The sequence below is a fragment of the Plecotus auritus genome (genome assembly GCF_963455305.1).
Source record: "Plecotus auritus genome assembly, chromosome: 6".
NCBI lineage: Eukaryota > Metazoa > Chordata > Mammalia > Chiroptera > Vespertilionidae > Plecotus > Plecotus auritus.
The window spans coordinates 178,623,032-178,643,181 of record NC_137773.1 but is presented as its reverse complement, the minus strand read 5'-3'; the positions used below and the strand labels follow the sequence as shown (position 1 = coordinate 178,643,181).

Sequence of the window (20,150 nt, the reverse complement as noted above, 5' to 3'; positions counted from 1 at the left end):
TCTCATCGATGTTTCTAACTCTCTATCCCTCTCCCTTCCTCTCTGTAAAAAATCAATAAAATACATACTTTTTAAAAAACCTCACCCAGCCCTAGCCAGTGTGGCTCAATGGATAGAGCATTGGCCTGCAGACTGAAGGGTCCCAGGTTTGATTCCCGGTCAGGGCACTTGCCCGGGTTGTGGGCTTGATCCCCAGTAGGGGGCGTGCAGGAGGCAGTCAATTGTTCCTTCTCATCATTGATGTTTCTCTCCCTCTTCCTTCCTCTCGGAAATCAATAAAAATATATTAAAAAAAAAACACTGAGCTCAGGCACAGAGCTGGTAAGGGAAGGTGCTGGGAGGTGCTGGGCTACCAGCCGAGGGTGGTGCCCCCTGCCACTCTGCCCTCCACGGGGCTGTGGGGCTGGCTGGCCCCCATCTGCTGCGCGGAGTCTGCTGGGAGCGAGCCTCGAGCCTCGAGCCTGGGAGGGTGAGGGCAGGATTCCCGGCGTCCAGGAAGAGATTTCTCCAAGCCCCGCCCTGCATGTGACCCCCTTGGGGCTGAGTTTGGGGCGGGGGGCAGGTGAGGCTCTGGAGGGCACTGGAGGGTGCAGGGAGCAGGAAGTGGACAGGGGGGCTCCACCTGCAGGAGGCAAGGGCTCCCCTTCAGGTGAGCGTTGCTGTCACAAGGCTTATTCAGCCAGCAGCACCCGCGCCGCGCCTGTGGTCCTTCCCGTAGCTTCCGCGCCTCCTGAGAGCATGGTGGAGGCAGAAAGCTTTCACAGGGGCCGGCGGGCTGTGGAGGAGGAAGCCGGCGGCCCTTGGGCAAGGCTCCGCCCTGGCTGGGCCTCAGCCTACCTCTAACGGCCTGGTCAGGGCGGGCAGAGACCCAGGCCTCAGCCCTTGCCCACGTTGGTGGAGAGAGGAAGGGGCTGTGGCACCGTTGCCCGTGGGGACACACACCTAGTGCTCCAAACCCAGCTGCGTGGACACAGTTGCCCCATGACACTACCCGGGACACCTGGCCTCTGCGAGGCCCTTCCAGCTCTGCCAAGTTTGCGGGGGGCGGCGGGGGGGGGCGGCAGATGAAAAGGTGAACTCATTTGGCTGAATGGGTGTTTGCTGCCCCCTTGTGACGGGCGCACGCCTCCCCATTACTTCCAAGTCTGTTTCCCCAAACACCTTACCCTGACTCCCTTCTGCGGCCGCATCCCAGGCCCGTCCCCACCCCCTCACCTCTGCACTCCAGGCCCCTCCCCACAGGGCCTCTCGGTCTTTGATGCCTCTCACACCAATTGCCCTTCATGTGACTAGGACCCTGTGTTCTGGGCTGAATTGTGCCCCCCCTCCCCCACCTCTCCCAAATTCCTGTGAAGTCCCAAGCCCCAGTACCTCAGAATGTGACTCTATTTGTAGATACTCTTTTTTAAAAAACCTTTATTGTTGAAAATATGATGTATGTCCCCCTTTCCCCTCCCCCCCTCCACATTGACCCCTTCTAGCCCGCCCCCGTCCCAGGCCTTCACCACCTTATTGTCTGTGACCTGGAGAGTATTTTTTTTTTTTAATATATTTTATTGATATTTTACAGAGAGGAAGGGAGAGGGATAGAGAGTTAGAAACATCGATGAGAGAGAAACATCGATCAGCTGCCTCCTGCACACCTCCCACCGGGGATGTGCCCGCAACCAAGGTACGTGCCCTTGACCGGAATCGAACCTGGGACCCTTCAGTCCGCAGGCCGACGTTCTATCCACTGAGCCAAACGGGTTTCGGCTACCTGGAGAGTATTATGCTAAGTGAAATAAGCCAGTCAGAGAGAGACATAATCTCACTCATATGTGGAATCTGATGAACAAAATAAACTGATGAACGAGTGGATCTGGAGACATGGAAGCCTGGAACAGACTGAGGAAACGCAGAGGGAAGGCAGGGCGGGTGGGTGGGTGGGAAGTGATCAACCAAGGACCTTGTGTGCATATATGCATCACCCATGTAGACAGACTCTGAAAGAGGTGACTGAGGGAACTAGGTCCTGAGGTGGCAGCCGAACTGGTCCCGGCTGCTAGGCCTAGGTTCGGCATGCGGGTCTGTATGCCGGACATCTGACTGGTGTCCTCACAAGAAGAGATCAGGACACACACATGCAGAGAAGGAAAGCCACAGGCAGATCTTCCTCTACCAACCACGGAGCCGGGCCTCAGGAACCCAGCTTGGTGACACCTTGACCTCAGGCGTGTGGCCTCCAGAAGGGCGAGCAAAGTATTTTCTGTTGCTTAAGCCAGCCGGGCAGCCGGTGACACATTGCTATGGCAGCCCCAGCATATACTGGGGTCCTCACAGGTATATGTCTGTGCAGTCCAACCCCAGGAGCACCGTGTGGGCTGAGGTGGTCCCATTCTATAAAAAGGGGAAGGACAGTTGCTCCAACAAGCTCAGGAGGTGGGACCCATCCAGGCTCCTTCCATCCGGGAGACAGGCCAGAGCCCCCGTTGGCGCTTGCAGCCTCCTCCCACCCCACCAGGAACGCCTGCCTCTATAGGTCCTCCCTGTCTTGCAAGGATCAGCTAGGGCTTCCTACTCCTCCCCTGTCCCTTCCTTCCTGACTGTTCCAGCCCATACTGACCAGCAACGGCTTAATCCTGATCTCTTGCAGACCTCATGCTCCGGCCTGGGCTCTGTGTCCTGTGGCCAAACTGCTTCCCGGGTCCCACGTCCCAAATCTCGCCTTTCCTTGCTCAGCAATGCCACGCTATAGTCTCCCACCCCCTAGCCGGCTCTGGTCCCGGCTGCCAGGCCTCGGTTTGGCATGCGGGTCTGTACGGCCCAGAAGAAACCAGTTTGCGCCGTTACTCGCAGCTAAGGGAGGAAGACTACTACTCCCAGAAACCCTTTCGCCGTTACTCGCAGCTAAGGGAGGAAGACTACTACTCCCAGAAACCCTTTCGCCTCGGGCTGGAGATTCGCGACCCTCCTTGCCCTCTTCTCGGAGGAGACTGAACTGCGCATGTGCGTAAGGCTGCGCGGGCCGGGCGGGGACTACATCTCCCAGAAGGCCGTGTGGGCTTTTTTCCGGCCGTGTGGGCTTTTTTTTTTTTTTTCCTTCCGCATGACGACCGCCTTCCGGCGCGGAGGGGCGGGGCAGTGCGCGCGGCTGAGCCAGCAGCTGGAGCGGCCGAGGGGAGCGGCCCGGTGGCCCGGGGGCTCTGTCCGCCATGGAGGCCGTGCCCCGCATGCCCATGATCTGGCTGGACCTGAAAGAGGCCGGCGACTTCCTCTTCCAGGCGGCTGTGAAGAAGGTGAGCGCTGCTCTCCCCTCCCCGCTCCTTCCGCGTCTCTCCGCCGTCGGCCCGCGCGTGACGCCCCTGCGCGCCCGTCCCCTCCTCAGGACCCGCCGAGGGAGGCCCGGAGGGGCCTCGCTGGCTCCCCCAGCCCGGCCCAGCCTCCTTCCTCCGCGCGCCCGGGGCTGCACCGCGGCCTCGTCGGAACCGCGGTTTTAACTTCGGTCCCGGGCCACCCACGGCGCCCGCCGGGGCACACACTTCCTCGGTGTGACGCTCCTGACCCAGTCCCGCTCCGCCCTCCTCACGCCAGAACCGCCCCACGGGGAGCAGGATGAGGTGGGGCGCCCACGGCCCTCGGCGCGCGGTCCTCCGCCACTGACGGGGCGGACGCTGAGGCGCTCAGATCCGTGTTGTAAGACGGGCCCCCACCCTGGGGCTCTGGGCCTTGGGGCACTTCGGTCCGGTCTTCTCGGAAGAACCCTACCCGGAGCCCTTCGGACCGGACCGCGCGGTTCCCTGTCCCTCGGGGCGGGTCGCGGCCTTTGCAGCTGCCCCAGGGGACGAGCAGCGAGGGAGCTGAGGCGAGGCCTTCGCTCTCGATGGGTTGAATCGGTCGGAGGACGCAGGCGGGGCAGGCGCTGATGGAGGCAGGGGGCCTCTGTGACCGCAAGATCGGAGGTAAAAGTCGGGCTGGTGCGTGGACTGCGCCTCCAGAGCCCCTGCGACATGTGCCTTGGGAAGGGCCGCTGGTCGCCTTGTGGGTCTGCAGGAGTGAGAAGGACCAGCCCGCGCATTTCCGTGATCAGCTGTGTTTACAAAAGCAGTGGCCAAAGGGAAAAAAAACAGTGACCCGACCGGCACGAGGCCCGGGGACCCACAGGAGGCCGTGGGACCCGCAGGAGGCCGTGGGACCCGCAGGAAGCCGTGGGACCCGCAGGAAGCCGTGGGACCCGCAGGAGGCCCCGGGACCCGCAGGAGGCCGTGGGACCCGCACGAGGCCGTGGGACCCGCACGAGGCCATGGGACCCGCACGAGGCCCGGGACCCACAGGAGGCCGTGGGACCCGCAGGAGGCCGTGGGACCCCCAGGAGGCCGTGGGACCCCCAGGAGGCCTGGGACCCCCAGGAGGCCGTGGGACCCCCAGGAGGCCGTGGGACCCGCAGGAGGCCGTGGGACCCGCACGAGGCCCGGGACCCGCAGGAGGCCGTGGGACCCGCAGGAGGCCGTGGGACCCCCAGGAGGCCTGGGACCCGCAGGAGGCCGTGGGACCCCCAGGAGGCCTGGGACCCGCAGGAGGCCGTGGGACCCGCAGGAGGCCGTGGGACCCGCAGGAGGCCTGGGACCAGCAGGAGGCCTGGGACCCGCAGGAGGCCCGGTGGCCCAGGTGGTGCAGGGGCTTGGGAGCTCCATGTGGCTCAGGGCTGAGCATCGACCTGGGAACCAGGAGGTCAGGGTTCGATTCCCTGTCAGGGCACAGGCCCGGGTGGCGGGCTCGATCCCCAGTGGGGGGCGTGCAGGGGGGGCAGCCTTCCCTGATTCTTTCTCATTCATGTTTCTCTCTCCCTCTCCCTTCCTCTCTGAAACCAATAAAAAACATGTTTTAAAAAAAGGAAGGAAAATGGGCTTGGAAGTAGTTTCTTCTCTACAGCGCCCTGCGTTCGTTCAGACACTGACAACTTGTGTTCTGTCGAGCCCATCGTTTAACCTCGTTGGACCTTTTTCCTCACTCCGAAAACCAGGAAACTCCCCTAAAGTTCCACGTCTTTCCCAGACTTGGGCCACTTCTGCACCTGCTCTTTGGCACACGTACAGTTCTTTCCCTTCTCCGAACCCCTAGCTTTTTTTTTTTTTTTTTAATATGGAACGCTTCACGAATTTGCGTGTCATCCTTGCACAGGGGCCAAGCTAATCTTCTCTGTATCGTCCCAGTTTTAGTGTATGTGCTGCCGAAGCGAGCACCGAACCCCTAGCTTTGCATCCTCTTCCTGGTGACGGTTGTCTGTGCTGCTCTGTGGTTCCCCCACCCCTCAACTGCGAGTGACCGGAGGCATCTCCGTGCCTTGGCAGTCTCGTGGGTCCCCTCTCCCTGGTGGGCACCCAGGAGAAGGTGACCGACTGACAGTTGGGAGGGACTCAGAGATGCTGGCTCTCACTTGACTTAAACCCAGCGGAGAGCATCTTGGCTCAGAAGCGCCTAGGAGAGGGCCTTGTCGGAAGTTAGCCTCTGGGGCTCACACAGTGGCGACACGGTGTCATGTGAGCAGTGGCTTCCCCGGGAGAACCTGGCCTCCGAGCGGAGTTGCTCAGGAGCCATTTAGCCTGCGGTGGTATCAGCCGCTCAGGAGACAGGTTCCTGTGCATCTGCTCTTTTATTTTTTGAATGTTTTTATTGATTTCAGAGAGGAAGCGGGGGCGGGGAGAGAGAGAGAGAGACAGAAACATCAGTGATGAGAGAGAACCATGGATCAGCTGCCTCCCGCACGCCCCCACTGGGGATTGAGCCCTGACAGGGAATCTACCCGGGGACCCTTCGTTCCGCAGGCCGACGCTCTGTCCACTGAGCCACACCAGCCAGAGCTGCTCTTTTTCTTTGTTTCCTTTTCTTTGGACGTGGGAAAGGTACCACCATTTATTTGGTAAGGTCTGGCACCTGTTTGCATGAACCCCTGAGCCGTCTGTGGGTAGGCTGCACTTGAGCATGGCCACCTCCTCCAGGGCACCCTGGGACTGTCCTGACGAGGGGACGCCCCTGCAGCCTGGGAGCTCGCCCTGACCGGGACTCCTCTCCCCAGCCCTGGAGCCCCCACGCTGCCCGGGCCACCGGCACCCTGTTCTTTCCTCCCCTTGCTCTGAGCTGCAGGGACATGCACTTGGAGCTGAGGGGGGGAGTTCAGTTCAGGACAGTAGGGTAAAAATTGGTTGTGTTCAGGTCACTACGCTGAGCCCTGATGATACCGATGGGTAAGAGGTGATACTTTTTTTCACGGCATTCATAATCTGGTAGAGGAAATTTAAAAGTTAGATGGTGACATCAGTGGAAGAGTGGAAGTATGGGCCGTGTATAGACGTACCAGACCAAGGAAGTTCCATCACCCTGAGCAACGTGACTCCGTGGTTAGAGCTTCGGCCTGTTCACAGAAGGGTCTCAGGTGTGATTCCCGATCAAGGGCATGTACCTGGGTTGCAACTTCAATCCCCGGTCCCTGTTGGGGTGCTACAGGAGACGGTCAATCAATGTGTCTCTCTCACATTGATGTTTCTCTCCCTCCTCCTCCCCCGCCCCCCCCCTCTAAAAAATCAATGGAAAGCCCTGTTGGCATGGCTCAGTGGTTGAGCGTCGACCTCTGAGTCAGAAGGTCGTAGTTCGATTCCCGGTCAGGGCACATGCCTGGCTTGCAGGCTCAATCCCCAGTGTGTGTGTGTGGGGGGGGTACAGGAGGCAGCCGATCCATGATTCTCTCTCATCATTGATATTTCTATCTCTCCCTCTTCCTTCCTCTCTCCTTTTTTAAAAACAAATATATTTTATTGATTTTTTTACAGAGAGGAAGGGAGAGGGGATAGAGAGTTAGAAACATCTATCAGCTGCCTCTTGCACACCTCCTACTGGGGATGTGCCCACAACCAAGGTACATGCCCTTGACCGGAATCGAACCTGGGACCCTTCATCCGCAGGCCGACGCTCTATCCACTGAGCCAAACCGGTTAGGGCTTCCTTCCTCTCTGAAATAAAAAAAATACATACATTTTTTAAAAAGAAAACATGTTTAAAAAACCTAGCCTGCTATATTCGGCCAAACATTTAATTAACTCGCCCCTAATGCCTTGACGGGGCAGACCAAATGACTCTGCAGGCCTTATGTGGCCCGTGGGCCGGACCGTCCCCACCCCCACTGGTTCTGGCCAGGCCTCCAGGCCGGTGGGCGCAGTCACCGTCTACGGCAGTCCGTTGAGGTGGTGGTTGGGCAGGCACGCCGGCTCCCTCTCTGGTGTGAGCGTGACCTTCCCTTTGCCCTCTGTCTGGTCATCCCTGTCGCCCAGCCATGGGCCTTTCCTCACCGACGGGGACACTGCAGACCACTTCTCTGGGTGCTGCCTTCCCAGCCAGGGCGTGGGCTGCTGCAGAGGCTTTGTACTCCCCCTCTCGCTTGGCACCTTTGGTCTACACTTACTGTTGGGTTAGGGTTAGGGTTAGGGTTGGCACCCAGAGCACAGCAGGGTCCGATCCTAAAGGAGGCTTGGCTTTGTGGCCTGTTTGGGACGCTCCTTAGGATCCCATTTCAGCCCCGAGCTCCCGGCCTCCTGAGCTGGCAGAGCCCTGGGCACCGCAGAGAGGCTGCAGGGTGGCGAGGACCAGCCCGGGACTCACGCAGGGCCGTCCACGGGGCTCAGAGGGGGCGGCTCTGTGGCCAGCCTCTGTGCTGTCCCGTGATTGAGCTCCTGCTGGCCCAGGGGTTGAGCTGGTGGTGGTTGTGGTGTGGATGGCTCCTGAGCCGGACTGGTGATTGTGAGATTGGGGGGCCAGGGGGGTGGGGGCGGGGAATGGAGCGGGAACCGGGAGTCTCTATCCCTGGTTGACATTCCCCTCCTTTCTCTCTCCAGTTTGTCCTGAAGAATTATGGAGAGAACCCAGAAGCCTACAATGAGGAGCTGAAGAAGCTGGAGCTGCTCAGACAGGTAGGAGGATCGTATTTGTATGAGGTGTGAATGGGAGTGGTTTGAAGGGACGTAAATAAACCACCTGCACCGTACTCTCGTTATATTGTTAGTTTGCTATTGTGTGTTCTTATTAAATACCAGGGCCCCGTGCACGGATCCGTGCACCTTGAAAGGAGCTGTGGGCACGGGGCTGCGGTAGGCACAGGTGTGTTCTTATTAAATACCAGGGCCCAGTGCACGGATCCGTGCACCTTGAAAGGAGCTGTGGGCACGGGGCTGCGGTAGGCACAGGTGTGTTCTTATTAAATACCAGGGCCCCGTGCACGGATCCGTGCACCTTGAAAGGAGCTGTGGGCACGGGGCTGCGGTAGGCACAGGTGTGTTCTTATTAAATACCAGGGCCCGTGCACGGAGCCGTGCACCTTGAAAGGAGCTGTGGGCACGGGGCTGCGGTAGGCACAGGTGTGTTCTTATTAAATACCGGGGCCCAGTGCACGAATCCGTGCACCTTGAGCTGTGGGCACGGGGCTGCGGTAGGCACAGGGGCGGGTCTCGGCCCATCCTCTGCGTCCCCGCTGGGCCCCTCCTGCCACGGCCCCCCAGCCCCCTGTGTGCTGGCAGCCCCGCTCCCACCACCGCCGCCGCTTCTACGCGCTGAAGGTGCTGGCCCCGCTTGCACCTGCTGACGGCGCAGAGCGATTGGGGCCAGCACCAGCAGTGGGTGCGAGTGGAGGGTGCTGCCCTGATCGCCTCTCAGGAGCAGGGGGAGGTGGAGAAGCCCTCAGGGGTGATCAGGGCCAGCAGCTGCCGCTCGCACCCGCTGATGGCGCCGAGTGATCAGGCACTGGCAGCGGGTGTGAGTGGGGTGGGTGCGAGCGGGGCCGGCGCTGTCAGCGGGTGCGAGCGGGGCCGGCGCTGTCAGTGGGTACAAGCGGGGCCGGCGCTGTCAGCGGGTGCGAGCAGCGGCTCTGGCACCAACAGCGGGTGCGAGCGGGGCCGGCGCTGTCAGTGGGTACAAGCGGGGCCGGCGCTGTCAGCGGGTGCGAGCGGGGCCGGCGCTGTCAGTGGGTACAAGCGGGGCCGGCGCTGTCAGCGGGTGCGAGCAGCGGCTCTGGCACCATCAGCGGGTGCGAGCGGGGCCGGCGCTGTCAGTGGGTGAGAGCAGCGGCTCTGGCACCAACAGCGGGTGCAAGCGGGGCCGGCGCTGTCAGTGGGTGAGAGCAGCGGCTCTGGCACCAACAGCGGGTGCGAGTGGGGCCGGCGCCGGCAGCAGGTGTAAGCACCAGGCGGGACCGCGGCACACGGGAGCAAAGAATTTTCAGTAACCACCAAAGGCTCACCCCAATGACAGCGGCTGGTGCCCCGCCTTGGTCTGGCGCCCCCACTCACCTGCTCCACCATCCCACCGTGGCCAACGCCCGCCATGTTCCACACACACCCGCTGGTGGTCAGCACACGTCATAGCAACTGGTTGTTCGGATGTTCCGATGTTCAGTCTTATTTGCATATTAGCCTTTTATTATATAGTATAGCACTTCTCCTTGTAAAAGCAAAACTAATGATAGGAAAATTTGAAAATACTAAACAGCAAAAAAAAGGCAAAAAGAAAACCTATCCTAAAAGTCATTTTCTAATTTTTATAGATATTTTTAAATTTTTTATTTATATGTAATATGTATCTGTCTGTATCCTATATAATAAAGAGGTAATATGCAAATTGACCCTCACGCCCTTGCACAAGATGGCTGCCCCCACGTGGTCAAAGATGGCCACCACAAGATGGCCAGCAGGAAAGGGTAGTTGTGGGCGATCAGGACAGCAGGGGAAGGCAGTTGGGGGGGGGGGACCAGGCCTGCAGGGGAAGGCAGTTGGGGGCAACCAGGCCTGCAGGGGAGGGCAGTTGAGGGGGACCAGGCCTGCAGGGGAGGGCAGTTGGGGGCGACCAGGCCAGCAGGGGAGGGAGGGCAGTTGGGGGCGACCGGGCCAGCAGGGGAGGACAGTTGGGGGCAATCAGGCCGGCATGGGAGCAGTTAGGTGTCGATTAGGCTGGCAGGGGAGTGGTTAGGGCGGCCGTGGGCAAACTACGGCCCGTGGGCTGGATCCGGCCCGTTCGGCTGTTCTATCCGGCCCGTGGATCCGAAAGAGCGGAGGGTTCTCTTGCTCTCTCCTCCGCTCCTTTACTTTGAATTTATATTAGTTCACACAAACACTCCATCCATGCTTTTGTTCCGGCCTTCCGGTCCAGTTTAAGAACCCATTGTGGCCCTCGAGTCAAAAAGTTTGCCCACCCCTGGGTTAGGGGGTGATCAGGCTGGCAGGCAGGCGAGCAGTTGGGAGCCAGCAGTCCGGATTGTGAGAGGGATGTCTGACTGCTGGTTTAGGCCTGATCCCATGGGCCTAAACTGGCAGTCGGACATCCCCCGAGGGATCCCAGATTGTAGAGGGTACAGGCTGGGCTGAGGAACACCCCCCGGCCCAGTGCACGAAATTCGTATGGGGGGGCGGGGGGTGTCCCTCAGCCCAGCCTGCACCCTCTCCAATGTTGGACATCCCTCTCACAATCCAGGACTGCTGGCTCCCAATTGCTTGCCTGCCTCTGCCTGATCACCTCTAACCACTCCTCTGCCAGCCTGATTGATGCCTAACTGCTCCCCTGCCAGCCCAGTTGCCCCTAACTGCCCTCCCCTGCAGGCCTGGTTGCCCCCAACTGCCCTCCCCTGCTGGCCTGGTCACCCCTAACTGCCCTCCCCTGCTGGCCTGGTCACCCCTAACTGCCCTCCCCTGCAGGCCTGGGTCCCCCCAACTGCCCTCCCTTGCTGGCCTGGTCTCCCCAACTGCCCTCCTCTGCCAACCTGGTCACCTCCAACTGCCCACACCTGCCATCCCCTGCCAGCCAGCTTGTGGTGGCCATCTTGTGTCCACATGGGGGCAGCCATCTTTGACCACATGGGGGCGGCCATCTTGTATCTTGGAGTGACAGTCAATTTGCATATTACTCTTTTATTAGATAGTATAAATCTATGTATATAAAAGGCTAATATGCTAAGTGTCCATCCTACCAGTCGCTATGACGCACACTGACCACCAGGGCGCAGACGCTCAATGCAGGAGCTGCCGTGACACACACTGGCCGTTTACAGAGAAATGGCACCGCGGATCTGGGGCTCACAAAGCAACACTCGGCACCCCCAAGTGAGACACAGGCCCCGCCACCAGCCCGGAGCGACAGCCCACCAAACCACAGCTGATGCTGCCGAGCCCCCATGGCACAGAATGCGGCCACAGCCCAGTCTTGGTCTGTGTCTGTGCGTCTGTTCCGTCTCATTAATCCGCCTCTTCAGTGGGCGTGTCGGCGGTGCTCACGTGTGACCTGTTCGCAGTGCTGGCCGGCTGTCCCCGGGGCGTGCTCACTGAGCAGTGGCTCTTCGGGACTTCTCTGTGTGTTTTAGGTGCAGAGCTGTGGGTCACGCTCTGTGGGCCACGCTCTGTGGGTCACGCTCTGTGGGCCACGCTCTGTGGGTCACGCTCTGTGGGTCACGCTCTGTGGGTCACGCTCTGTGGGTCACGTTGTAAACTGCCGTCCAGACGGTGGGGCCGGCGGACGGTGTGTTGGGTGGATGACATGCTCTCAGCAGTGGGCTTTCCTGGCCCTGGGGGGGCAGCGTCCAGCTCTGACATTTCCTGGGCGTCTGGGAGCAGGCGCCCAGCCTGTCCTCTGCCCGAGTGATGGCAGCCTGCTTCTCCCATCCGCCCAGAACGCCGTCCGGGTCCCCCGGGACTTTGAGGGCTGCAGCGTCCTCCGCAAGTACCTGGGCCAGCTCCACTACCTGCAGAGCCGGGTCCCCATGGGCTCGGGCCAGGAGGCCGCCGTTCCTGTCACCTGGTGAGAGCTGACGGGCGTGGGCTGCTGGGGATGCCCCTCCTCCCTTTTCCTGTTGCAGAGGGTGGGGAGCGGCTGGATGTGGTGTCTCCAGGGCCTCCCTCAAACCCTGCGTGGGGGGGGCTGGGCCCTCACCTGCCCTTGGGATGACCAGGTGCCGTGTCTGCAGGACCGAGATCTTCTCAGGCAAGTCTGTGGCGCACGAGGACATCCAGTACGAGCAGGCCTGCATCCTCTACAACCTGGGTGAGCTGCCTCCCGCCCGCAGCAGGCCCCGGGCAGTGGGCTGATGCAGGGAAGACCCCTGTATTCGGACCCCTCCACTGCCCCCCACATCTCTGCCAGCGCCTCTTTGCTGGGCCACAGGGAGCCGCCTGCTGGGGAGAGGCTGTGTGGGGCTGCTGCCACTGGGCTCCGCTGGGAGGGATGGCCGCAGTGGCCTCTCACTGGACAGCTCCCGACCCCCCTTTGACTTGGGGCTGCTTCAGGCAGAAGGCAAACAAGGTTGGGCTCAGCCGGCTCTGCTCTCAACCTGATGACTCAGCCCCAGCTGGGCTCCAGGGAGAAGCTTCCAGACTGGACTTCTAGGCCTGAGTCTGCACAGGAACCCCTCCTGCGTCCACCTGCACCCCTGCTTGGCGCAGAGCAGGAGACTGGGAGGTTTGGCCAGACATCTGAGTTCCCCATTTGTTTGGCTTTGATATCCATGGACCAGCTGCCCCAGTTCAGACCCCCGTTTTCCTGATCGTGGGTGACAACACTGTGCTCTCTGCCTTACTGTTAACACAGGTGTGGGGAGCACCCCCAGACTGACACTGTGCTCTCTGCCTCCCCAGGTGCACTGCACTCCATGCTGGGGGCCATGGACAAGCGGGTGTCTGAAGAGGTGAGCGGGGGCAGTGGGAGGGGCAGTGGACGGGACATCGGCTGTAACAGGGAGGGCTGCTGCGTGTCCTCAGATCCCGAGTTGGGCTGAGTCCTGTCCCGGATCTGGTGCTGCCCTGGCCACCCCCTCCTCTCCTCCCAGGGCATGAAGGTCTCCTGCACGCACTTCCAGTGTGCAGCCGGCGCCTTTGCCTACCTGCGGGAGCACTTCCCTCACGCCTACAGCGTTGACATGAGCCGCCAGATCCTCACGCTCAATGTCAACCTCATGCTGGTGAGGAGGTGTCCTGGTGGGCACTGAGCTGAATCCAGGGAGGGGACACTTAGGGCCGGACCCTAGGCAGGCCCAGCAGAGGGCAGTGCAGGGCCTTGGCTCTGGTCTGAGAGCTCCAGGTGGGTCAGGAGCAGGCTGGGAGCTGGAGGAGAGGGTGTGGGGAGGCGTCCCTGTGGTCTGCCCGCTGGAAGGGCAAGGCCTCGGTGAACCAGGGAGTGGACCTGACTGGTTGCCCCAGGGCCAGGCTCAGGAGTGCCTTCTGGAGAAGTCGATGCTGGACAACAGGAAGAGCTTCCTGGTGGCCCGCATCAGCGCGCAGGTAGGGATGGGGAGGTGTGCTCGGGGCAGGCCTTTGGTGCTCGGCCAGCGCCCCCTGACGGCCCCGTCGGGCCCCCAGGTGGTGGATTACTACAAGGAGGCCTGCCGGGCCCTGGAGAACCCTGACACCGCCTCGCTGCTGGGCCGGATCCAGAAGGACTGGAAGAAGCTGGTGCAGATGAAGATCTACTACTTTGCGGCTGTGGCTCATGTGAGGGCGGCACGCCCCTGGCTCTGGGCGGGGCTGAGTGCGCAGCCTGGGGTCTAAGTGGCGATGTCTCTTTCCCCAGCTGCACATGGGGAAGCAGGCTGAGGAGCAGCAGAAGTTCGGGGAGCAGGTGAGTGAGCTGTGAGGACGGCACTCGGGACTGGTTCCAGCCTTGTTAGTGAGACGCCGGCGGGTCCCTTCCCTGCGGAGTAGGGGGGGTGGTCTTCTCTCCGCCTCTCACCTCCTCATCCCTGAACAAGCCCCTGCTGCGGCCTGGGTGTCCCATCTGTGCAGCCCTCATCCCTGGGCGCTGAGGAGGCATAGCAGACTCCCCGCAGAGGGGCTGGCTGGCACCCAGCTATCTTGCTTTCTGGTGGGTCATGTGATGGCCAGGCAGGGCTTGTTGGGGGCAGAAGGAGGAGACTCCAAGCAGGGAAGGACCAGCAGGCTCCGCCCACTGTCCCCACAGGTCGCATACTTCCAGAGTGCCCTGGACAAGCTCAGTGAAGCCATCAAGTTGGCCAAGGTACAGCTAAGGAAGGGCCTGCTGCCCCGAGCCCCGAGGAGAGGGAGCAAGCCTGCGGGCGGGGTGTGCTGGCACTGGCCCTGGTTGGTGCTCAGCCCCAATCCCTACCCTACAGGGCCAGCCTGACACTGTGCAAGATGCACTTCGCTTTGCTATGGACGTCATTGGAGGAAAGTGAGTCTGTGGGGCCGGGGGTGGCCCTGGTCCTTCTCCTGAGGAATGGTTTTGGCCCTCTGCCTGCACCCTTGGGAGGGAGCCACCAGCGCCAGAGAGCAGTGGCCCCATAGAGGCCAGCTCCTGGGCCCCTGCTGCTCGTCCAAGACTGCCCGCTCCCTTCCCTGGACCCCCAGGTACAATTCCGCCAAGAAGGACAATGACTTCATCTACCACGAGGCTGTCCCGGCCCTGGACACCCTTCAGCCTGTGAAAGGTCTGACGCTGGGGGGAGGCTGGGGGTCAGGCGGAGGTACAGGGGGCATAGAACAGATGTGAGGTCTGCATGGGCCTGGTCTCCACAACTTCTCCCTCCCAGGTGCCCCCTTGGTGAAGCCCTTGCCAGTGAACCCCACAGACCCAGCTGTCACAGGCCCTGACATCTTCGCCAAGCTGGTCCCGATGGCTGCCCATGAAGCCTCGTCACTGTACAGGTCGGGGGAGGGTGCCCTCGGCACTGGTGGGAGTGGGATGTCTCAAGAGACAGGCTTCCAGCCCCTGCTCTGTCACTTCTGCAGTGAGGAGAAGGCTAAGCTACTTCGAGAGATAATGGCCAAGATTGAGGACAAGAATGAGGTCCTGGAGTAAGTGTGGGGCTGGCTGGAGGCATGGGGGTCACACCCCAGACCTCGGTGGGTCCCTGGTGCTGCCTGCAACAGGGGAAGTAGTAGCGAGATGCTCCCCGCTCTGCCTCCCTCCCCCCAAGGTCTTACTTACGAGACTTACCACCTAGGCGAGAGCCCGAGTCTCGGGAGGGGTCCGTTCTGTCCCAGTGTTGTCCGCAGTGCGGTGGGCACGCCGTGGGGGCCAGGCCCGGCCTCGGTGGGGGGGTCAGGGTGCTGGTCTGCTCTCTGCTAGGGCCTCAGACCTGTCTTCAGTTGTGGGGCAGACTCACCCTAGTGCACTCCCTGTACATGTGAGGACTTGGGTCAGCACCCACCACCCACCTGGTCCTGGTGTCCCCCCAGCCAGTTCATGGACTCGATGCAGCTGGATCCCGAGACAGTGGACAACCTGGACACGTACAACCACATCCCGCCCCAGCTCATGGAGAAGTGTGCAGCGCTCAGCGTCCGGCCCGACACTGTCCGGAACCTCGTCCAGTCCATGCAAGGTGGGAGGGGAGGCAGTGAGGGTGGGGATGTCACCTGCGGCCTTTCCCCTGTCCCCTGCCCGCCCCCCCCCCCGGATGGAGGTCGCACCTCTCCCAGCACCTGGCACAAATACCCTCCCAGCCCCACACTCTGGGTGCTTGCTCGGCAAGCATTGCTGCACACAAGCCTTGACTGAGGGTAGTGCTGTCTCCTGGGGCACAGGCCAGGGTGGGTGCCTGGTCTGCCTGCCTCAGAAGCTGTCCCCTCTCCCCATGCACACCCTCAGTGCTGTCAGGTGTGTTCACGGACGTGGAGGCCTCACTGAAGGACATCAGGGACCTGCTGGAGGAGGATGAGCTGCTAGACCAGAAGTTGCAGGAGGCAGTGGGCCAGGCGGGAGCCAGTGTGGCCGTTTCCAAGGCGGAGCTGGCAGAGGTGAGGCGAGAATGGGCCAAGTACAAGGAGGTGCACGAAAAGGCCTCCTTCACCAACAGTGAGCTGCACCGCGCCATGAACTTGCACGTGGGCAACCTCCGCCTGCTCAGTGGGCCGCTGGACCAGGTCCGAGCTGCCCTTCCCACACCAGCCCTCACCCCAGGTGAGCACCCCCTTCCTGGGCCGTGGCTGAGACAGCTGGGGCGTCTCTGGCCTCACTGACCCCTGCTGCCCCCAGAGGACCAGGCCGTGCTGCAGAACCTGAAGCGCATCCTGGCCAAGGTGCAGGAGATGCGGGACCAGCGCGTGTCTCTGGAGCAGCAGCTGCGTGAGCTTATCCAGAAGGACGACATCACCGCCTCGCTGGTGACCACGGACCACTCCGAGATGAAGGTGCGGGGAACAGGTGGCGGGGCCCCGGCTTTGGGCTCCACCCTGAGGTGGCAAAGCCTTGAGTGTCTCTGCTCACCCCCAACACCCTCAGAAGCTGTTCGAGGAGCAGCTCAAGAAGTACGATCAGCTGAGGGTGTACCTGGAGCAGAACCTGGCTGCCCAGGACAACGTCCTCCGCGCGCTGACCGAGGCCAACGTGCAGTATGCGGCCGTGCGCCGGGCACTCGGCGAGCTGGACCAGAAGTCAGTGCCTGGCCTTGCGCTCCTGCCCAGAGCCCGCCCTGAGCGTGGCTCCAGCTGCTCACCTGCCCCGGCCCCTCTGCCCGCCAGGTGGAACTCCACGCTGCAGACCCTGGTGGCCTCCTACGAAGCCTATGAGGACCTGATGAAGAAGTCCCAGGAGGGCAAGGACTTCTACGCGGACCTCGAGAGCAAGGTGGCAGCCCTCCTGGAGCGGGCCCAGGCCGCCTGCCAGGCCCGCGAGGCTGCCCGCCAGCAGCTCCTAGACAGGTGGGTGTGGCCCCGGGACCACGGGCGCTGCAGCCCAGACCCTGGCTGGGCTGATGGGGCTGGTTCCCCTTCTTGCCTCGTCCCGCAGGGAGCTGAAGAAGAAGCCCCCCCCTCGGCCCACGGCCCCCAAGCCACTGCTGCCCCGCAGGGAGGAGGGCGAGGCTGGCGAGGTGGGGGACCCGCCCGAGGAGCTGCGCAGCCTGCCCGACGCCTTCCTGGGAGCTGCCGCCGCACTGCGCTTCGCTCCGGGCCCCTTCCCCGGCTCGGCAGGCCCCGGACCCCACTATCTCCCAGGCCCCTTACCCCCAGGCAGCTACTCAGGCCCCACCCAGGTGATGCACCCCAGGGGCCCCCAGGCCCCAGGGCCCCCTGCGATGATGGCCATGGCGCCTGGACCCACGGTCTACGCAGCACCTGTCTACACCCCAGAGCTGGGCCTCGTGCCCCGCTCCTCCCCTCAGCACGGCGTGGTGGGCACTCCCTATGGGGCCGTGGGCCCACACCCCCCAGCTGCCGGCCTGCCCTCCGCGCCCCCTCCCCAGTTCTCGGGCCCCGAGTTGGCTATGGGGGTCCGGCCAGCCACCACCACAGTAGATAGTGTCCAGGCGCCCATCTCCAGCCACACAGCACCCCGGCCAAGCCCCACCCCTGCTCCTCCCCAGCCCTGCTTCCCAGTACCCCCACCCCAGCCACTGTCCATGCCCTACACCTACCCTCTGGGGCCTAAGCAGCCCCTCACAGCACCCCCAGCCCAGCACCACTTCCCTCCTGCGATCCCCACGGGGTTTCCAGCCCCGAGGATAGGGCCCCAGCCCCAGCTTCATCCCACACGGGCGGCATTTGGGCCCCAGCCCCCCCAGCAGCTCCCCCAGCAGCCCCCCCAGCAGCCCCCCCAACAGCTCCCCCAGCAGCCCCTGCCACTCCAGCATCCCCACCTCTTCCCATCCCAGGCTCCAGGGCTCATGACTCCCCCACCCCCCTACCCCTTCGCCCCTCAGCCTGGTGTCCTGGGGCAGCCACCACCACCTCTACGCTCCCAGCTCTATGCAGGCCCCTCTCAGGACCCCCTGCCCCCTCACTCGGGGACTCTGCCTTTCTCCAGCCCTGGGCCCCCTCAGCCTCCCCATCCCACCCTGGCCTATGGTCCTGCCCCTTCCCCCCGGCCCCTGGGCCCCCAGGCAGCCCCTCTCTCCATTCAAGGCCCCTCACCTGCCAGCCAGGCCACCCCTAGTCCCCACCTGGTGCCTTCACCTGCCCCTTCACCAGGGCCTGGCCCAGTACCTCCTCGGCCCCCTGTGGCAGAACCGCCCCCGTGCCTGCGCCGGGGCACTGCGGCCGCAGACCTGCTCTCCTCCAGCCCCGAGAGCCAGCATGGTGGCACCCAGCCTCCTGGGGGTGGGCAGCCCCTGCTGCAGCCGACTAAGGTGGACGCAGCCGAGGGCCGGCGGCCACAGGCCCTGCGGCTGATTGAGCGGGACCCCTACGAGCGTCCTGAGAGGCTGCAGCAGCTGCAGCAAGAGCTGGAGGCCTTTCGGGGCCAGCTGGGCGATGCTGGGGCCCTGGATGCCGTGTGGCGGGAGCTCCAGGACGCACAGGAGCACGATGCCCGCGGCCGCTCCATCGCCATCGCCCGCTGCTACTCGCTGAAGAACCGGCACCAGGACGTCATGCCCTACGACAGCAACCGCGTGGTGCTGCGCTCGGGCAAGGACGACTACATCAATGCCAGCCGCGTGGAGGGGCTCTCCCCGTACTGCCCGCCCCTGGTGGCCACCCAGGCCCCGTTGCCTGGCACAGCTGCCGACTTCTGGCTCATGGTGCACGAGCAGAAGGTGTCGGTCATCGTCATGCTGGTGTCTGAGGCTGAAATGGAGAAGGTGAGGAGAGGTGGGTGGGTGCCCAGCAGGGATCCTGGAAAAGCATCACTAACCGCCCTCTTGGCCCCTCAGCAAAAGGTGGCACGCTACTTCCCCACCGAGAGAGGCCAGCCCATGGTGCACGGTGCCCTGAGCCTGGCGCTGAGCAGCGTCCGCACCACTGAGACCCACGTGGAACGGGTGCTGAGCCTGCAGTTCCGTGACCAGAGCCTCAAGCGTTCACTCGTGCACCTCCACTTCCCCACCTGGCCCGAGCTGTGCGTGTGCCGCCTGGGCGGGTGGGAGCACGGGAGGGTGGCGAGGCCTCGGTCAGGTGTGACTAACCCCCTGCTCCCCCCCCCCCCCACACACACAGAGGCCTGCCCGACAGCCCCAGCAACCTGCTGCGCTTCATCCAGGAGGTGCACGCGCATTACCTGCACCAGCGACCCCTGCACACGCCCGTCGTCGTGCACTGCAGCTCCGGGGTGGGCCGCACGGGAGCCTTTGCGCTGCTGTACGCGGCCGTGCAGGAGGTGGAGGCGGGGAACGGGCTCCCCGAGCTGCCCCAGCTGGTGCGGCGCATGCGGCAGCAGAGGAAGCACATGCTGCAGGAGAAGGTGAGGCTCTGGGCGCAGGGCAGGCTCCGCCCTGAGGGACGGCCCCCTGACCAGGCCTGTGCCCCTGCAGCTGCACCTCCGGTTCTGCCACGAGGCGGTGGTGAGACACGTGGAGCAGGTCCTGCAGCGCCACGGCGTGCCCCCGCCCTGCAGGCCCTTGCCTGGCACAGGCATCAGCCAAAAGGTGAGGCAGGAACGCCGGCTGGGACAGGGACGGCGCCGCCTGTGGCCCGTCCTCACCCGCCTCTCTCTTCAGAACCACCTTCCTCAGGACTCCCAGGACCTGGTCCTCGGAGGGGACGTGCCCATCAGCTCCATCCAGGCCACCATCGCCAAGCTCAGCATCCGGCCTCCTGGGGGCCTGGATTCCCCAGTTGCCTGCCTGCCGGGCCCTGTGGAACCCCCAGGCCTGCTGCCAGCCAGTCTTCCGGAGTCCACCCAGCTCCCCTCCTCCTCGCCACCCCCGCTCTCTTCACCCCTGCCAGAGACACCCCAGCCCGAGGAGGAACAGCCCGTTCCTGAGGCCCCCAGCCCGGGGCCCCCCTCCTCCTCCCTGGAGCTGCTGGCCTCCCTCACCCCTGAGGCCTTCTCCCTGGACAGCTCCTCGCGGGGAAAGCAGCGAATGAGCAAGCAGAGCTTCCTGCACGCCCACAACGGGCAGGGGCTGCGGGCTGCCCAGCCCACCGACGACCCCCTCAGCCTTCTGGACCCCCTCTGGACACTCAACAAGACCTGAGCAGGCTTCGCCCGCCTGGTCCTCACACTACATCGTCTCGCCCGCCGCCTGCCCGCCCGTGCCCAGCAGGGCCTCCCGAGGTGGCCCAGTCTCTTCCTCCTGTTCTTGCTGCCTTCAGCCCTTCCTGGTCTAGCCCGCACCCCTGTGGGGTGCAGACGTGTCTCAGGCCTTAGGCCTTGAGGCAGGTCCTGCTACTGTGTAGGACCTGATGTTTTTCCAGCTCTTTGCTACTTAATAAACCTGTCTGTGGCCAGTGTCTGCCCATTGCTATCACCGTTCG

General features: G+C 62.9%; 1 protein-coding gene and 1 long non-coding RNA gene across 3 annotated transcripts; one reads left to right on the top strand and one right to left on the bottom strand.

Annotated features, from left to right (window-relative positions):
* Positions 1–1,533: 1,533 nt before the first annotated feature.
* LOC308251300 lies at positions 1,534–2,847 on the bottom strand. The gene is made up of 2 exons (XR_013960910.1): positions 2,606–2,847; positions 1,534–2,379 (listed from the first exon to the last, which is right to left on the bottom strand). It is a non-coding gene; the product is annotated as an uncharacterized lncRNA (long non-coding RNA).
* A 266-nt stretch (positions 2,848–3,113) lies between these two features.
* Positions 3,114–20,128, top strand: PTPN23 (protein tyrosine phosphatase non-receptor type 23). Of its 2 annotated transcripts, XM_080676346.1 has the most exons (24): positions 3,114–3,278; positions 7,866–7,940; positions 11,678–11,805; positions 11,972–12,048; positions 12,639–12,688; positions 12,830–12,961; positions 13,200–13,280; positions 13,359–13,490; positions 13,570–13,617; positions 13,957–14,013; positions 14,129–14,187; positions 14,364–14,443; positions 14,546–14,660; positions 14,745–14,810; positions 15,195–15,340; positions 15,607–15,918; positions 15,994–16,148; positions 16,240–16,391; positions 16,479–16,658; positions 16,747–18,535; positions 18,608–18,792; positions 18,891–19,134; positions 19,205–19,318; positions 19,391–20,128. In XM_080676346.1, exons 1-24 carry the CDS (start codon positions 3,195–3,197, stop codon positions 19,868–19,870), a joined length of 4,941 nt encoding a protein of 1,646 aa, XP_080532472.1. In that variant the 5' UTR covers positions 3,114–3,194; the 3' UTR covers positions 19,871–20,128. The 2 variants fall into 2 exon arrangements, with proteins under 2 accessions (XP_080532472.1, XP_080532471.1); XM_080676345.1 differs by having other exon boundaries at positions 19,205–20,128.
* Positions 20,129–20,150: the final 22 nt, after the last annotated feature.